The 16,615-nt window shown below is 58.9% G+C and overlaps 1 protein-coding gene across 3 annotated transcripts in view; it reads right to left on the bottom strand.

Annotated features, from left to right (window-relative positions):
- The window catches only part of Ppl (periplakin), a 33,434-nt gene extending 17,251 nt beyond the window's left edge, over positions 1-16,183 (bottom strand). For 2 of the 3 annotated variants that reach the window (XM_048789198.1, XM_048789199.1), the window contains exons 1-4: positions 8,906-9,036; positions 5,794-5,893; positions 1,363-1,517; positions 609-729 (exon numbers count right to left, since the gene is read on the bottom strand). In XM_048789198.1, coding sequence (XP_048645155.1) covers positions 609-729; positions 1,363-1,517; positions 5,794-5,893; positions 8,906-9,021 — 492 coding nt within the window. In that variant the 5' untranslated portion in view covers positions 9,022-9,036. Of the gene's footprint in view, positions 1-608; positions 730-1,362; positions 1,518-5,793; positions 5,894-8,905; positions 9,037-16,088 lie in introns of those variants that run through there. The other variant, XM_015490586.2, reaches the window with a different exon arrangement.
- Between the last annotated feature and the right edge of the window lie 432 nt (positions 16,184-16,615).

The raw sequence follows: 16,615 nt of genomic DNA, 5'->3' as shown, positions 1-16,615 counted from the left end.
AGGGGGTGGGCCAGCGGGACTCACAGCCGCCCCGTTGGCCTTGGCTCTCTGCCCTGGGTGGGGGATGACACTCCCTTCCTACAGGACAGCTGGGGAGTGGCCGTGGACCCGGCGGAGATGCAGGCCAAGGCTGTGACGACGGCTGGCCAACAGTTAGAACTGTCAGTCGCAGCAGCCGCAGAGGCCCGCACAGGTCACGGTTTCTATTTCACAGATGGGGAAACCCAGGCTGAGCCAGGGGAGGGCACCTGTCCAGGGTCGCGCCACTGACGGCGGAGGAGACAAGACCCCAAACCAGATGTGTGCCGGCAGCAGCCATGAACCAGGCCCCAGCAGTGACAGACTGATGAGGACACGGTGGCCAGGCATCTGAGCAACCCCTGCCTGCCCACAGCAGCCTGCCAGGGCCCCAGCGAGCCCAGCTTGGGGAATGAGGTGCACTGGTCGGGGACAGAGCCCCGATCACCACCTGTGCTGCACGACCCAGGCTGGCATTGTCCCTCTCATTTTTCTCATGGGCACAACGTCAGGAGACATGGGGCCTCCAGCCCCCTCCCGGGAAGGACGGTGGGCTCTCCCAGCACACATGCAGCCCCGCCAGGCCATACCAGCTTCTCCTCCACCAGCGCCGCCCAGTTGACCTCCGGGGCCACCTCCTTCACTGCCAGGTTGTAGATCTGCTTGTGCTTCTCACGGAGGTTGGCCACACGCTCCTTCAGCTGACGGATGCTGACCAGGGAGAGGCCACCAGGTTAGTGGGGCCCGCTGGCAAGAGCACTACCCAGGCCCAGGGCGGGGGACCCTCCCAGACCCCAGTGTGGGCTTTGTGCCTACAGCCTGGAAGGACAGGGTGACAGTGGCCACTGATGCAGCCTCCTCCCCCTCCCCACCCACTTCCCCTCAGCCTCCTTCCTCCAGCAACATTTCCTGGGGCCTACTCTATGCCCAGGACCACAGGAGGTTCCTGGAGACACAGGCAGGACCACTGGAGCCCACTGTCCAGCAGCGACCACGGTGGACAAGCGCAGAGGCTGTGGGCCAGGGCAGGGCCCCAGGGCCACTCGCCCATGCTGAGCTGGGGCGAGGGTGAAGAGCCCGGGACGAGGCGGGGCTTCAGGCCACAAGGACCATCCAACGCTGAGTCCACACGGGAACTCAGGGGGCTCCGACCAGAACAAGGGCGCGGACTCCCTGAGCCTCGGTTTCCCCAAATGCAGCGTAGGATTGTCATGGGGGTGACATAAAGCACCTGGCCAAGCCCAACATCCAGTTAGCCCTCTGCAAACCCCACTGGGACTCCCTCGGGTGGCCTGGCCCACCATGTCAAATGATTCCCCGGGGATGGAGGCAGAGGGGACCTACTCCTCAGCAATCATGTCCCCCTGGGGGTGCTTCATGTGCTTGGCAATGGCCGCGTCCGCCTCCAGCACGTACAGCAGCTTCTCTGAGTCTGACACCCTCTGCAGAGCCACGTCCCGATGCTCAGGCTGCTGACCCTCCTGCAGCCGAGCCAAGTCCTATGAGTGTCGTGAGAGAAGGGGACAATGGATGGGGACTCAGAGTGGGCGCTCTGGCCATGGGAGGTGGCAGGAGCAACAGGACCAGCAGGAGGCTCACCAGCTCCTTCCCACCTCTCCTCTGGCCACGCAGCATATGCGTCCTAAACACCTACTATGACGTGCTGGTCACTGGGACACAGCTGTGGGGAGGTGGAGCCCTGCCTGCCTGGAGCTCACGGGCCAGTCTGGGGGATGACTTGCAAGACCCGCCCGTCAACTGGAACCTCACGATGGCGACTTCAAGTCCCTACAAGCCAGTGCTTGTGAAGAGCGTGCGCCAGAGAGGGAAGGAGGGAGGCCCACTTCAGCCCCTGTGAACAGGGAGGCCCCTCTGCGGCCATTATGCAAACCAAGGATGAAGGATGAAGGGAAGTGTGTTCTGGGCAGAGGAACAGCCCACACGGAGGTTCCCAGGCGGGAGCAAGTCATGCTAAGGTGCAGCGAGAAGCTCTTGGGCTGGGAGGCGGGGGTGGGAGGGGGGGCGGACCGACGAGGGCCAGAGTACACAGGACCTGTGGGACACAGAGCAGGGGATGGCCCCGAGGGAGGACATGGTGACAAAGGCCAGTTATGCTTCAAAGCAGAGCCTCCAGGGGCTCTGCAGGGAGAGGATGTTGGCATGAAGGTGTGGTCTGGGATGGCACTGTGGGAGCAGAGGGTGGCCGGGCTGGCAGCACCGTGGAGATGGTGGGAGGAGCAGAATGGGGGCCGTGCAGGTAGGACCACTGCAGTCGGCGGGGAGCTCAGGACCTGCTTGGGAACAAGCCAAGTTGGGTCGGAGAGCAGGAGAGCAGCCAGCCCGCCAGTTCTTTGGCGGCACCGGAGATACAGGGCCTCTGGGATGAATCCCCAAGGGACCCCAGGTGCAGTGGGAGGGGACAGGGCCGATGCTGGGTGCCCGTCTCTACAGAGGGAGTAGAGAAGCCCTGTCTTCAGAAGAGGTGGAGTGGGCCTGGGATGTGGCTCAGTGGCAGAGCTTGCCTGGCACACGAGGCCCCGGGTTCCACCCGTGGAGCCACCAAGAGCAAATGGGAAGAGTCGAGGTGGCCTGGGGAACACAGCTCAGTGGGAACAATGGAAGGCACCTCAGAACGTGAGGTGGAAGAAGCCAGACACAGACCTCTGGGACGGGTGATTCTGCCGGTGGCCCTGACAGGCAGATGGGAGCCGATGGGTGGCTGCCGGGGGCAGGGGCAGCACCGATGGCAACGCTAAGATCACCTTAATGCAAGATGGAAACACTCCAGGACAGATTCCTGTCCAGGGTTGGGCCACTTGCTAAAGGGACTAAGAACCATCACATCGCACATTTGAGATGGCAGCGTTTTATGAAAGAAAGGAAGAAATGGCCAAAGGTAAAGAAATGACAGAGGTGACGTGGCACCCGGGACAGTGAGACGCGCCTTCTCCTCGGGGAAGAGAAGGTGTCCAGGTGGCACTGCCCTGACCACTCAGCAGGGGCAGAGCAGTGGGGGCTCCCGGGGCTGAGGTGAGGCCAAGAGGAAAGACCAGTGGAGCTGAGCGCCCACACCTGGGGGTCAGCCTGGCCAGTGAATTAAACCTAAGCAGCAGGCTTCTCCGCGCGCATGGCATTTGATCTGGGAGCCCTCCTGGCCCCTGCAGCATCAGAGACTGACTGTGCCGAGAGGGGAAGCCAATTAATGATGACCTGGCTCACGGGGGTGGGTCAGCACACTGGCTGAGCCGAGGCAGGAAAGAGCCAGGGACACTGTGTGGACATTCCAGAGTTCAAAGTCAGCCAAACTGATCAATGGCAAGAGGTCAGCAGAGGGGTCACCTCTGAGGGACATGGACTGGGACAACCACCGGGAGCTTTCTGGAACATGTTCTCTGTTCTGCCTGGGCAGCGGACACGTGGCTGCCTACCAAAGCAAACAGTTACCAGGTGACCTCCTAAACGGGATGTATCTAACCAGGTGCAGCGGCCACACCTGTACTCCCAGCAACCCGGGAGGCTGGGCAGGAGGACGACAAGTTCCAGGACAACCTCAGCCACTTCCTGAGGCCCTGTCTCAAGATTAAAAAAAAAAAAACAATAATAATAATAATAAAGGAAAAGGACTAGGGAGATAACTCAGTGGTAAAGTGTCCTTCAATGCAATCCCAGTACCAAAAAATGTCACAGGAACTGACACATCTAATCTCACACACACACACACACACACACACACACACACACACGACAGCAAGAGAACAAGTCAGAGGAGTGGACGTCACTGGTAAATCAGGTGGTGGAGACGTCGATGTCTGCTGTACAATTCCTCCAACTTTTCTTCCTGTTTGAACATCTGGGCAAGACACAGGGTTGCCTGGGGCAGGATCCTGTTTATCTGAGATATCCACACTAAGAAAATTCATGGAGACCCAGAGCTGCTTAGTGGCTCTGGGGACTGGGCAGGAAGGAGAGACCCATGCCCAGGGGGGTGTGGGGTTTCCTCCAGGGACAGGGAAATGTCAAGCTGTGGATATGCTAAGCACCACCGAACCGCACCTTTCAGATGGTTAAGTTATATTATGTGGAGCTCACTGACTGAAAGATGGAACATTCTGGAGAATTAATAAGATTAATAAATAACGAGATCTTTTAGAAAAAAGAAAGAGACCCTCCGACCCATGCAGCCCTCAGAGGGAGGCTTCTTCTTTCCAGAGTATTCAGTCAACATTAAAAACCAGGGGCTGGGGCTGGGGCTGGGGCTGGGGCTCAGCCGTAAAGTGCTCGCCTAGCCCGAGCGAGCTGCTGGGCTCCATCCTCAGCACCACATAAAAATAAATAAATCAATAAAATAAAGGTCCAACTACAACTATATATCTCTATCTATCTCTATCTCTATCTATATATATATCTCCTTCATTTAGGAAGGAAAAACACCAGTGCAGGAGGTCCTCAGAGAGGAGAATAATAAAAAGTCACAGAGGAGCTCAGTGGGAGCCGTGGGAGGGGACAGGTGTGTGGGTTGTAGGGCACAGGGCAGGGGCAGGGCCAGTGGGCAGGGTCCCAGGCAGGAGGAAAGGGCCGCTGCAGGCCCCAGGCCACCCCACATGCTCACCTGTACCCGTCACCTGTACCCGTGGACAGGTGCACACCCAGGCTGCCGGGGTGGCTGCATAGGGAGGAGCTGCCACACTGAGCCTGGACAGCAATGGGTTCAGGACCTCCCTACTTCAGTGCCCCACTCCTCTGGGCCTTCCTCTCAGTCTCCCAGTGACTAAGAAGCCAGGGGACATACAGGCTGCCCAGTTACCCCGGATCCCAGACACACAACAGAGAACTCCATGGCATAAGTATATCCCAAACGGTACCTGGGCCCTACTCATGTTAAGAAATCATTAGGGTCCTGAGATTCAAATGGGATGGACCTCCTGTGTTATCCCTTGCTAAATATGGCAGCCCCTTCTGGGACCAACTCGGTCATTGGCCAGTTGCCCCTGCTCCTCGGTTTCTCCAGCTCTCCAATGGGCCCAAGCTCAGCGGTGTCCAGCTGGGCTGACCGAGAGTTCAAAGGCGACTGTGAGAGACCGTGAGCAGCAATGAGGGACAGTGAGCTGTGCAGGCCTCAGGAGACCCTGCAGGCTCAGGACAGTGGTTCTCCCTGTGTTTCAACAGGGGAGACCAAGGCACAGGGTGGGGAAGTGTTGTGCTCGGCTCTTTCCTCCGTCTTCTCTGGCTGAGGAGGAGACAGGCTGCACTCTGGGTCCTGGCCACAGAGGTACAAGTGGGAAGGATGCTACCGGTGAGCGTCAGATCGCTCTGCACCGGCAGAATCTCCTCCAATCTCCCCACAACCCAGACAGACGGGGGATCATCATTCAGCCTTTCAGGGGCAGCCAGGCACATGGGGAGGGAAGGTGACTCACTTGTGCTCAAGGTCACACAGTGGGTATCAGGGCCAGAACCCACCCAGGGCTGGCTCCCGAGACTGGTTGTCCTCTGGATCAGGGAGGCTTCCCCCAGGGCCCAGGAAGAGGCAGGAACTCAGCCCCCGGGAGCTCCCTCTTCCCTCGGGCAACACCGGACCTCGGCACCACTGGCATTTGGGGCTAGACTGCCCTGTGGTGGGGCTGTCCTTGTCCCCACCAGCTGGGGGCCGGAAGCTCTGCCCATGCACACTTGTGCAGCCACAGATGCCTCCTGATGTGGCCATGGGCCCCCTAGGGAGCAGAATCACCCCGGTGACAACCACGGACCTAGGCGAGACAGGGGCGGGGGACTCACGCTCTGCATCTTGGCCCCGGTGTCCACGATGTTCCTCTCCACCTGGTCGGCATTTTTCTGCAGCTGTTCGATCAGCTCCGAGAGCTCCTTGTTGGAGATGCTGTGGACGGGAGCCAGGAGGTGGGTTCAGCACCCCTTCCTTCCCACCTGTCCCCTGCTCTGGGCTCTGAGCAGGAACAGCCCGCTGCACTTCTCAGGAGCTTGGCTGTCCCACAGGGTGACACTGCTGAAGCCAGAGGTAAGGCAGCAGCTACCGTGGCAGCGTCAGCCCCACCCTGGTGACTCAAGACGGCGCTGCCATTCTGCCCTGTTGGCAAAACACAGATTTTCTTTTTCTTTTTTGAAGACGGGGTCTTGCCCAGACTGGTCTCAAACTCCTGGGCTCCAGAGGTCCTCCTGCCTCAGCCTCCTGAGTAGCTGGCACTACAGTGTGTACCGACCATGACCAGCACTACGTTCTGTTTAATTGAGATACAACTCACATACCTTCAAGTCTGCCCCTACACTCAGCGCTGTTGGGATATTCAGTTTTGCGACCATCACCAACATCTACCTGCAGAACACTGCCTTCACCCCAAATCTTGTACCCCTTAGCAGCCACTTCCTGTCCCTTTCCTTCCAGCCTCCGGCGAGTGCTGGTCCACTTCCCGTCACTGTGGAGTTGCTTGTTCTTGGCATTTTATGCCAATGGAATCATAAAGCATGTCCCTTGTGTCTGGAATCCCTTAGTGTCACGTCTGCATTGTGCTGAGGGGACTTCTTCCTTTTACGGCTGAATAACTTTCAATCATATGGATGGGTTCTGAAGGATGGGCAGGAGTCTGGGGGCCACAGACAGGCAGATCCTGGGTGTGTCCAGTGGGGTGGGCCGGGGCGGGGCTCTCGGCCCTCTGCCACCACTGCAGAGGGATATTCCAGGACCCTCTTGGGCAGCAAGAGCATCTCAGATCCCAACCCTCTGAGCCGGGTGCCTAGAGCTGGGCCCAGGAAGCTGTATGCTGCCGTCATTGTCTTCTAGGTTCTCCAGGACCCTGATGCTCTGTGGGTGCCGCTGAGATGGGCAAGTTGGGGACACAGATGGTGACAGCAAACAGGCTGTGAGCCCATCCATCCATGCCCTAAACCTTGCCCAGGGGCCTGCTCCAGGCCAGGCCTGGCCACTTGGGACTGGGGCTCCCTGAGAACAAGACCAGGCTGCACCTTCTCCCAAAGTGTGCGTCGGGAACTCTGCCTGCCCGCCACTCGGGGCAGAGCTTTGCTTGCTAAGGCAGCTGGGACCCCCCCACACACACACACACACACAAGTTCACGAGTCAGTAAGGCCTCGGAGTCCTGCAGTGGACAGAGTTGGGGAGCGGCCAGCAAGGCTCAGAGGGGGGCTCTGGGTGGAGGAGGGGGGATAAGCTGAGCTTCCAGAGCAGCCGCCACAGGCTCACCCCCACTTGCCCCACGCCCCCTAATCCCCACTCCTTGCTGGGCAGACCACATGGGAATGAGTCCTTCTGGGCCCTCAGCCACCAGAATGACCATCAGTCACCTGCTGTACCCACAGACGGTGAGTCTCAACCCGCACCCTCAGCCCAGGACTGTGGCCACCCTAGGACCTGCGGGGGATGGGGGAGACTGTCTCTCTTGGCCCAGCACCACCTCGGGCACAGCCCACTCCCCACCAGCCCTCCTGTGGGGTGGGGCGGTTCAGGGTCACCTGGTGGACCCCACACTGTTGCGGCCGGTTTTCTAGCTGACCCAGCACTCAGCACAGGACACAGAACAGGGGGCGATCACCAATCCTGGGGACCTTGGGCTCCTGGGGGGACAGTGTAGTGGCCTGCTGGGCTTTGTGGGTCACTGCACCTTCTCTGCGTGCTAGGCCAGATGTCACATTCACAGGCACCACGTCACTCACTGGAGACTGGGAGGCTGTGAGCCCCTTTGCAGGTGAGGAAACCAAGGCTCAGAGACAGCAAAGCACTTGCCCATCTCACAGGGCCTGTGAACAGGGGGCCTGGGTTCTGCCCTGGGCACTAATGGCTACTCACAGGGATGCCAGGGAAATCACATGTGCCAACAGATAGCAGCGGCAACCTCACAACACTGCGGGCTGACGCTGACTGTCCATGTACCAGGCTGCCACTCATTGCTAACTTAATCTCCATCACAGCCCTGTGTGACGGGAAACCATAACATCATTGCTATTTTATAGTTGTGGACACTGAGGACCAGAGAGGTTAAGTAACTTCCCCAAAGTCACACTGTAATTAGACAGCAAAACCAGGACGCCAACCCAGGCAGGCACTGCAGTCCAGGCTCTAACAACTCCATGTGGCAATCTCTCAGGGCTCCCAGCCCTGGGATTCTTGCAGACAGATTTAAAATGCCAGGTGCTCAAAACCAGAACAGGACCCTAGTGGCCACTGGACCCCCGTGCATGCTGGTGGGAATGGAAAATGGGGCTCAATTGTGGGACACAGCCTGGCAGCTCAGAATTCAACTTTGAAAAGTTGATCACTGCTGGACACCGTGGCACACGCCTGTCATCCCAGCAACTTGGAGGCGGGAGGATGGCAAGTTCAAGGGCAGCCTAGGCAACGTAGTGGACCCCGTCTCAAAATAAAAATTAAAAATGGGCTGGGATGTAGCTCAGTGGTCAAGAGCCCCTGGATTCAATCCCCAGTGCCAAAAATAAGTAAAGTTGGACTAGTTACCGTACGATGCACAAGTGCTCCAAGGCACCTCTGTCACACAGAAACGCTCACAGGCTCACAGCACTGTCGCTGTCGTTCACGCTAGGGCCAGACAGAAGACAAAGGGCCACCCACTGGCGAGTGAGTAAACAAGGTGTGGTCTGTCCTACTCTCCAGCCAAGACAGAGCGCAGCCCTGGACAGCACAGCGGGGCCCTGAGCTCAGGTACGGAGGGAAGGAGGTCAGACGCAAGGACAGAGCCCAAGGTTCCATTTACGAAATGCCCTGAGCACGAGGACAGGTGGCCCCAGGGGGAATGAGGGCCAGGAGTGAGCGCGACAGGCACACAGAGTCTTCTTGGGGTGATGCTAACACTGATCATGGCGATGCCAGCACACATCCGTGAACACACTAAAATCTGCACACACCAGAGGAACGCATTGTTGTGGCAGGCACATTGTGTCACAATAGAACTGTGACCAGGAGGGTCGGCACGTGTCATCGGCAGCTGCTGGGCTTTGTGTCTTCTTCCGTCACACTGCATCCTACGCTGGGCTCTACGAGGCCGGGGCAGAGGTGACTCCCAGCCTCCTGAAGAAGTTAGGGCCGACTGTCCCCAGCCCAGGGCCAAGTGAGTCACATGGTAGTTTATGAGTAACTCCCCCCACCCCCCCCCAGGTAGGCAGCTCTGTTGTCCCTGCTTACAAACAGAAACAAACGGATGTGCAAACGATTGATCACGTGGCCACAGTCCTGCTACCAGGGCGGAGCTGCATTGGCCCCTGGAGGCCTCGGCACTTTTGCCCTATGAGTGGGTCCTCGGAGGGTCCTGCTTCCTCCCTCCTGCTCAGCTGGCCACAGGAGCCAACCACAGTTGTCCCAGGGGGAGCCGCAGAGACACAGGAATGTGGGCAGGCAGGAGGGTGGGACCCGCTGGGAGGGCATGGCTCCCAGGAGTGCTGGGAACGGGCCAGGCTGGTCCAGCTGCACAAGGGCAGCCACGTGTGGAAGCCAGCACCATGGCCCCTCGCTGGAGGCCGAGGCACAGCCACAGGGTGAGCCAGAGAAGCCGAGGCACCCAGCCACCCAACCAAGAAAAGGGTAAGGCCAACTGCCACACCCAAGGGACAGGTCCGGCTGCCTTCCTTGCTCAGAGGTCAGCATGGACACTTGCATTGAGGCCACTGGCCACTGGCCTTTGAAGGTACCTGGGAAACCATGTGGCCTCATCTGCTCATCACCCTGGTCAGCAAACAGGTGCCAAAGGCACCTGCCCAGGTCACACAAGGCAGCCCACGTCAGGGGAGACTTTGGTATCTGGATTCAGATGGGGTCACACCCTGACAGCACTGGCCGACGTGCGCTGTGGAGAGGCCAGTTAGGGCCCAAGGGGCGGTTTCCATAAAACGGGAGCAAGAAATCCTACCACCCAGTTAAGTGTGTTGGGGGATCAGGGTCACTGCTGGAGACCCGAGTCACGTTTCAGTGACAGCCTTGGGGTTCAAAGACTGAGGGGGGTGGTTCAGAGTAGCTTGAGGGCCTGAAAGCAGACCCAAGTCACGCTGGCCCTGTGTGTGCCACCTGTGGCCTGACCAGTACCTGAGGCACAAGCGTCAGGGAGCAGGGCGACCGACATATTTTCGCAGGCTGTCACTCCCACAGGGTTGCCACTGGCAGGGACCCAGAGCCCTTCCGTCCCCCCTACTCCCTGGTCCCCTTTCTGCCAGGTCCCCTGCTTGCCCACCCCACTCGGTCCTATGAACTGGGCTTCTCCTAAAAACCCGGTAACTTCCCAGTGGAGAAGAGGTCGGAGCTCAGTCCCCAGGATGGGACGCCTCGACACTTCTGTGGACCCCTGTCCAGGGGCGCGGCCCTCTGCCTCAACACTAGAACCCAGCAGGCAGACCCAGACCGAGGCTGTGCGACACCGCGGCTGACAGGCGACCTCAAAAGTGTCAAGGTCATGAAAGACCCAGGAAGGCAGAGGGACTGCACAGGCTGGAGGAGACCCAGGGCCACAGAAAGGGACACGGGGGAGGAAACCGGAGAGGATGAAAGAGTTTGAAGGTGTGAAGGAATTCCTTCTGGACCTCTGGGATGCTGAAGGAGCTGTGTCTCCCCGTGATGGGGAACAGGAAGGGAGGAGGGGGGTGCTGAGCTCCGGGAGATGCCCCTGCCCTGGCCCAGACCCACCTGATGAACAGGAGCAGGGCCTGGAGGGGAGCCCAGGCTCAGTGGGCCTCAGAAACAGTCCCCTCGGCCCAGGCCACGCTGTGGTCAGGGGCTGCCCGCTGGCTGGGTCCTGCAAGCCTTCTCCTCTCCTGGGGCCAGGCAGGGAGTGGGGCGGGGCTGGCTGCCAGGATGCTGGTGGCTGCTCAGAGCCCCACGGCTGATTCTGAGGACAGAGGCCCAGACAAGTGCTTCCTGGGGCTGAGCCTGCAGCCAGGAACCTGGAACAGGTACCTCTTTGTGTCCCCAGGATGGATCTGGGGCAGAGCAGCTACAGGGAGAGGACCTGGGAGCTGCAAATGGCATCGAGTCCCCTGCTTTGTCCCAAACAGGCTCAAGGACCACAGGGTGGCCGACACAGAGGCCATGCCTGTCCTCCCAGCCACTTGGGAGGCTGAGGCAGAAGGATTGCAAGTTAAAGGCCAGCCTCAGCAACTTCGTGAGACCCTGCCTCAAAAATCAGAAATAAAGAGGGCTGGGGACGCAGTTCGCTGTAGAGCACCCTAGGTTCAATTCCCAGGACCCCCCGCCCCCGAAAAAAAGAACTTGCTGGGAGCGAGGGGGCAGTCTGTTGGGGACACATTGCTGAGGTTCTCATGAAAGGGTAACCAAGAAGCGACCGGCAGGAGGTGGCTTCCCCTCCAGGACTGGGCTCCTTCTGAGGAGCAGAAAGAAGTCAGTAGCCAAGGTCTGAAGCTGGAACCCGCTGATTTGTTTAGTGGACGGCTAAAGACGCTGGGCCACCCACGCTGTTCATGGGGTGCCAGACGGACACTCTCTGGTTCAACCTTGGGCATATCACTTGCCTGGGTGCTGGGGGTTTGCAGATGACCTCAACATGCAGAACTGTCTCCCCAACACCTGCAGCAGAGGCTGACATGCCTGGGACCCCCAAGCGCAGACCCTCCAGGTCCAACACACAGCCTGCATTCACTGCCTTGGGCTTGGACTAGGGATAGGGGTCAGCGGGTTGGGGGATGGAAGGGGCAGGTGTCCACGCTGCTCTGTCTACAGGGGAGAAATCATGGAAGGGAGAGTGGGAAGTCTTGTCTACAAGGCTGTTCCAGCAGAATCTGGGAAATAATCCCGAGCCCTGCCTGCTCATCTTCCTGCATCTGCCTTGTGACTCCACCTTGGCCAAGGCCACTACCTCCCAGGTGACCTGTGCCACAGCCACTCTACTCTCTGACAGTGTTGGATATAGGTAAGTTTTAAGGCTGGACAATGGTGTGATCCAGTTCCTTGCAGGAAGATCTGGGAGCCAGGGAGAACTGCTGACCAGCCTCTAGTCCCTGGAGAGACCCCAACTAGCCAGGACACGTGAGCGTCCAACCCCCAGTCAGCAGTGTCCACCCTCAGGAGGGGAAGGCAGGTGGGCAGCTTTGAGAGCCACGCTTGCTGCTTTTAGCAACACCTGTCCGAGTCGACCTTCTCCCCTCCACCTGGCCCACAGGGGACAGCGAGGGACAGTGAGACACTTCACTCAGGGCTGTAGGCTCCGTAGGTTCCTTAGACTCTCTGAGCCTCGGTTTCCTCATCTGTGAGATGGAACTGGCTGTGACAATTCAAGGAGACCACCCTCGAGAGCGCTTTGGACCTGGCCACTGGTTATGTCCTCCCTGCCGCCACCGGGGTGCAGTGGCTCTGCCAGGGCAGGGGTCTCCGTCTCGGCTCCTGTCATGTCCCCCACACGCTGCACAAAGCGCGTCCCAGAAACAGTCCAACCACCTGTCTGTCTGTCTGGAGCAACAGCATTCACGACGACATCACGGTCGCATCCTTAACTCCCGACTGTGTCTGCTCACTGTGTCTGACAGAAAGCCACGGGCAGCAGCTGGGAGGACCCCCAGGTCGGGGTTTGGCACTACATGGCCCTGGTGAAATTCCAGTGCTGTCCAATAGAAACAGACGCAAACCACGCGTGTCGTTTAAATCACCCAAGAAGCCACGTGAAGAACAGCGAAAAGAGACAGACTTAATTTTCATACTTTATTTAACCTAATATTCCCCAAACACGACCCAGAGGACAGAACAGCATCGAGCCCTTTATGCCGTTTGTCTCACTGCCTTTGAGGCCGGGCCTCACGCTGGCTGCAAACCCCAGCTGTTCCATGCACATCTGGTAGCCACCCAGGAGGATGGTGGGCTCCAGGTGACCCTGGGGACGCTGTGCCTGCTCATTCTAGGCCCCGCCGACCCTGGTGTGTCAGATGGCAAGTGTCGGCCCACCTCACTGCTCCGTGCCTGGTGCCTCCGGCTGCTCTTCCCTTTCCTCCCCCAGACCTCCCGCAGCCGGCCCCACTGCAGCCCCTGGCTGCCCGAGTCCACAACAACCAGGGCTCTGGAGACAGGGTGAAGACCGCCGCTCGCACCCTTCCTCTCGGCCGGGGGCAGAGGGGGCACGTGCTTGCTCCCCAGCTGTCTGCAGGGCAGCAGCTTCTTCCCTGAGCGGCCACTCTGGGGATGGACCATGCTCTGGTGACCCTGGAGAGGCGCTGTCCCTCCATCACCCCGCTCAGCTGTCCCTGCCGCCCTCTGTCGGGTGCTGGCCGTCCTTCCTGTGTGGGGCTCCGTGGCTCTTCCTTGCAGGGCCACCTGGTTCTCCAGGCCGGTTCCTTGGTCACCGGCTGTGGTTCCTCCCTCTTGGGGTTAACCCTGTCTCAGTGGTGGGGGCGGGGTGGGGGTGCCTCAGCGGAGGAATGTCTGGAATGCACCAAAGACACGCCCCTTCCCAGGAACAGCCTCGCCCCTAGGGCCCCAGAAGGGCCGTCCTCCTGCCAGCCCCTGTCCTCCTCCTCTGGCGCCCCACCTGCCTCCAGGGCCAGCGGGGCTTCAGTGGCTCCCTGGGGCCCCCCCGGGGTCTGTGGAGGCTCACCTCAGGTGCCAGGCGGCCCCCACCCTCACCTTCAAGCACAGGCACCCAGATGGGCAACCAGGAAACCACCCTGAATAGAAACAGTGAGCGCACCTACTGGGTGCTGCCTGCCCAGCCCTTCCGCACATCATCCACCGAAATCCTGCACCCCAGGAGGAAGGTGCTCTCGGGTTTCCAGGGGCCTTGTCCCAGCCCCACTGATGAGGCTGCGAACTTCTAGACGGTGTCAGGCATCTTTTATGGAAGTGGAGGCCTTCCACAGCCCTTAATTCCAGGGCTTGCCCGGGGCTCAGTAAACAGGCGTTGAACCAAGCAGGTGTTTTACAGCACAGCACAGCAGCAACTCCCACACCCTCATTTTCCAGGTGAAGATCACTGAGGCTCAGGTGGGTTAAGAAACCTGTCTGAGGTCACACAGCTGGGAAACAGTGATACCAAGGCCCAGCCCAAAACATCCAGGTGCCAAGGCCACGTCCTGGCCACAAGACAGAGGGATGTGGATACCAGCCCACCCCACCCCACCACGGACAGAGTGACAGGGCGATGGAGGCAGCCAGGAGACGGGGTGACAGGGCGAGGCGTTCACCCCCAGGGGAGGCCTGCTGAGCCACATCTCCTTGGCATCTTCATCAGTACAATTAATCCCGCTGTTGGGTAATCGCCATGGGTGGTAAACTGAGGCTGACTCACTCTCCGGAGATGGTACCACAAGGAACTCCCAGCCCTGTCCCTCTAAGCCGGCCTGTCAGGCCCAAGGAACTGACCCTGAGTGAACCCGGCCACACTGCAGCCCCACACGACTCCCCTCTGACGCTCAGACGCTCTGCTGAGGTGGGTGTTGTTAACTCCTGCGGCTGAGGAGGACCCAGAGCTGAGGACAGACCACGGCCTGCTCGGGGTTAGGGCTAACTGACCGCCGGGTTCCTACCCGCTGCAGCTCCAGCGGCACTTTCTAGATTCACTAAGTGGTGCTCACATTTCCACTCACACGCCAACTCCTGACTACCTGTCCCTGCTTCAGGCCCTCGGGACAGACCTCCTCCAAGCCCCTGGAGACACGGACTATTGGCATGGGTAAAAAGCAGGCTTGAATAACGCTATCCACCAACTCCTGAGCTGATGCAAGGCCTGGAATTAAGGCCACACTAGGGCCCCTCAAAAGATGAGTAAGTCCCTATTGTCCAAAAGTTCACAGGTTAATGGGCAGGGTTAGGGGAACACCTCAGTGACTATAATTAGGAAGATGGCAGAGCGCCCGGGTCAGGGTATGTTCAGCCACTCTGTCCCCTTCAGGCCTTGTAACCTAAGTTTGATTATGAAAATACAGCTCAATAAAAGAGAAGAAGGAAACACCATCAATGGATGATACAGCTGGAGGAGGTCCCAAGCACCCTCATTACAATAAACGTGAATGGGTTAAACTCACCCGTCAAAAGACAGACACTCGGTGAAAATGTGAAGGACCCACTCCCAGCAATATGCCAGTTTAAGATGCACCTGGGACTAAAGGACATGGGAAGGTTGGGAATAAAGGGATGGAGCAGGTGGACCAGAAAACCGCCACTGAAAAGAGGAAGTACAGGCCGGGCACCCCTAAGACAAGGCGCAGTTACTCCTGGCTGCTGGTGGAGGTTCTGACCTCAGTGATCCAAGGCAGGGCTGTGACCTGGAGTTAAGCCCTTAGGGGACTCTAACGGGAAGCTGGCATCGAGAACAAGGAACCGCAGCAAGGGTTAAAGGGGAGAGGCGGGGGAGGACTCCTGGGTGTCAACCGGGAGGAAGTCTTTCCAGAAAGCAATCCCCAGGTGGTGCCCAATAAATACCAGATTGATTGGTCCACTGATGGACACACTCGCTACTGGAAACTTCTATGGTAATTAGATAGTCAGTTCCCCCACACCCAGTTATTAATCCTGGGGAGGTAAGTCCTAAACCAGACCGGCTGTTGGAAGGGCAGCTCTGGCTCTGTTTTCAAGGCCTAATTTGTTTCTGGCCAGGGAAGGCCACCCTGTCGTGGACCTCTGAGCCAGGCCTAGGGCCCCGTGTCAGGTGAGTGCTTTCCGGCTCTCCTGACAGACACACAGAAGGCCAAGTCCAGGGAAGGCCAAGACGGTCTTGAAGGCTTTTGCAATATTTAAACAGGGCTCAAGCCAACCCTGGTACCCCAGGCCCGAGGCCATTAGAGACCAAGGAGTACCAGCCTTGCCACTTAAGACCTACTAAGTGCTTGATGCTCTTCCTATCGGCATAGTCCTCTCCACAATCCCGCACCCTCCAACCGACAGGGTTCAAGAGAACTTCAACCCCTGTGTACTGAGTCCCTTCTATGTGCCAGCCACTGTTTCTGGGTTCAGGGTGTGAAAGTGGACAGAGGCCCAGAAGGGACCGGGACTGGCCCTGTTGATGACAGGCAGCCCAGCTGGGCCTGCAGCTCACCCGCCAGGCTCTTTCTGTCTGCCTCCCGGGCCGTGGTCCCTGCCCATGGGCCTCAGCTTCCCCTCTGTAACCTGGGGTCTGCCTGCCTGTTTAAGAGTTGGGGAGAGTCAAGCTTCTCATCTGGGTGCAGGAGAAGATCTCCTCCTGCCATGGCCAAGAGGAAGAGGTCAAGATTCTAAAAGGGGCTAGCCTGGTTTCCAAGCTGATCCTGCTCTCCTGCGGCCCCACTGCCTGCCAGGCTGGGCCAGCAGTGGCCAGCTGGGCCACCTGCCAGCCTGCCCCCAGCTCAAAAGGCTGGGTTAGAACCACTGAGCATCCTGGGCTAAGTCCCTCGGACTCCCCGAGCCTCCCCTGGAGGACAGATGTGGTAGAGTTTATCTAAGACAGACCACAGAAGCAGGACTTCAGATGGTCATTTGGGTGAGGTCCTAGCCCCAGGGCTTCCTGTGTCCACACCTTCCCCATGCTGGGTCCCTCCCTCCTACTTCCTTACTGAGGCTTCCCACTAGCATCTCCCCATCTAGAACCTGCCCTCCATCCTCGCTCCTAAAGCCCTTCTTTTGCTAGGACCGGGCTCCCAGACATGGGCTCAGGGCTG

This window comes from Marmota marmota, unplaced genomic scaffold (assembly GCF_001458135.2).
Source record: "Marmota marmota marmota unplaced genomic scaffold, marMar, whole genome shotgun sequence".
Classification (NCBI taxonomy): domain Eukaryota; kingdom Metazoa; phylum Chordata; class Mammalia; order Rodentia; family Sciuridae; genus Marmota; species Marmota marmota.
Note: the sequence above shows the minus strand (reverse complement) of the source record. Positions and strands in the feature narration are given on the sequence as shown.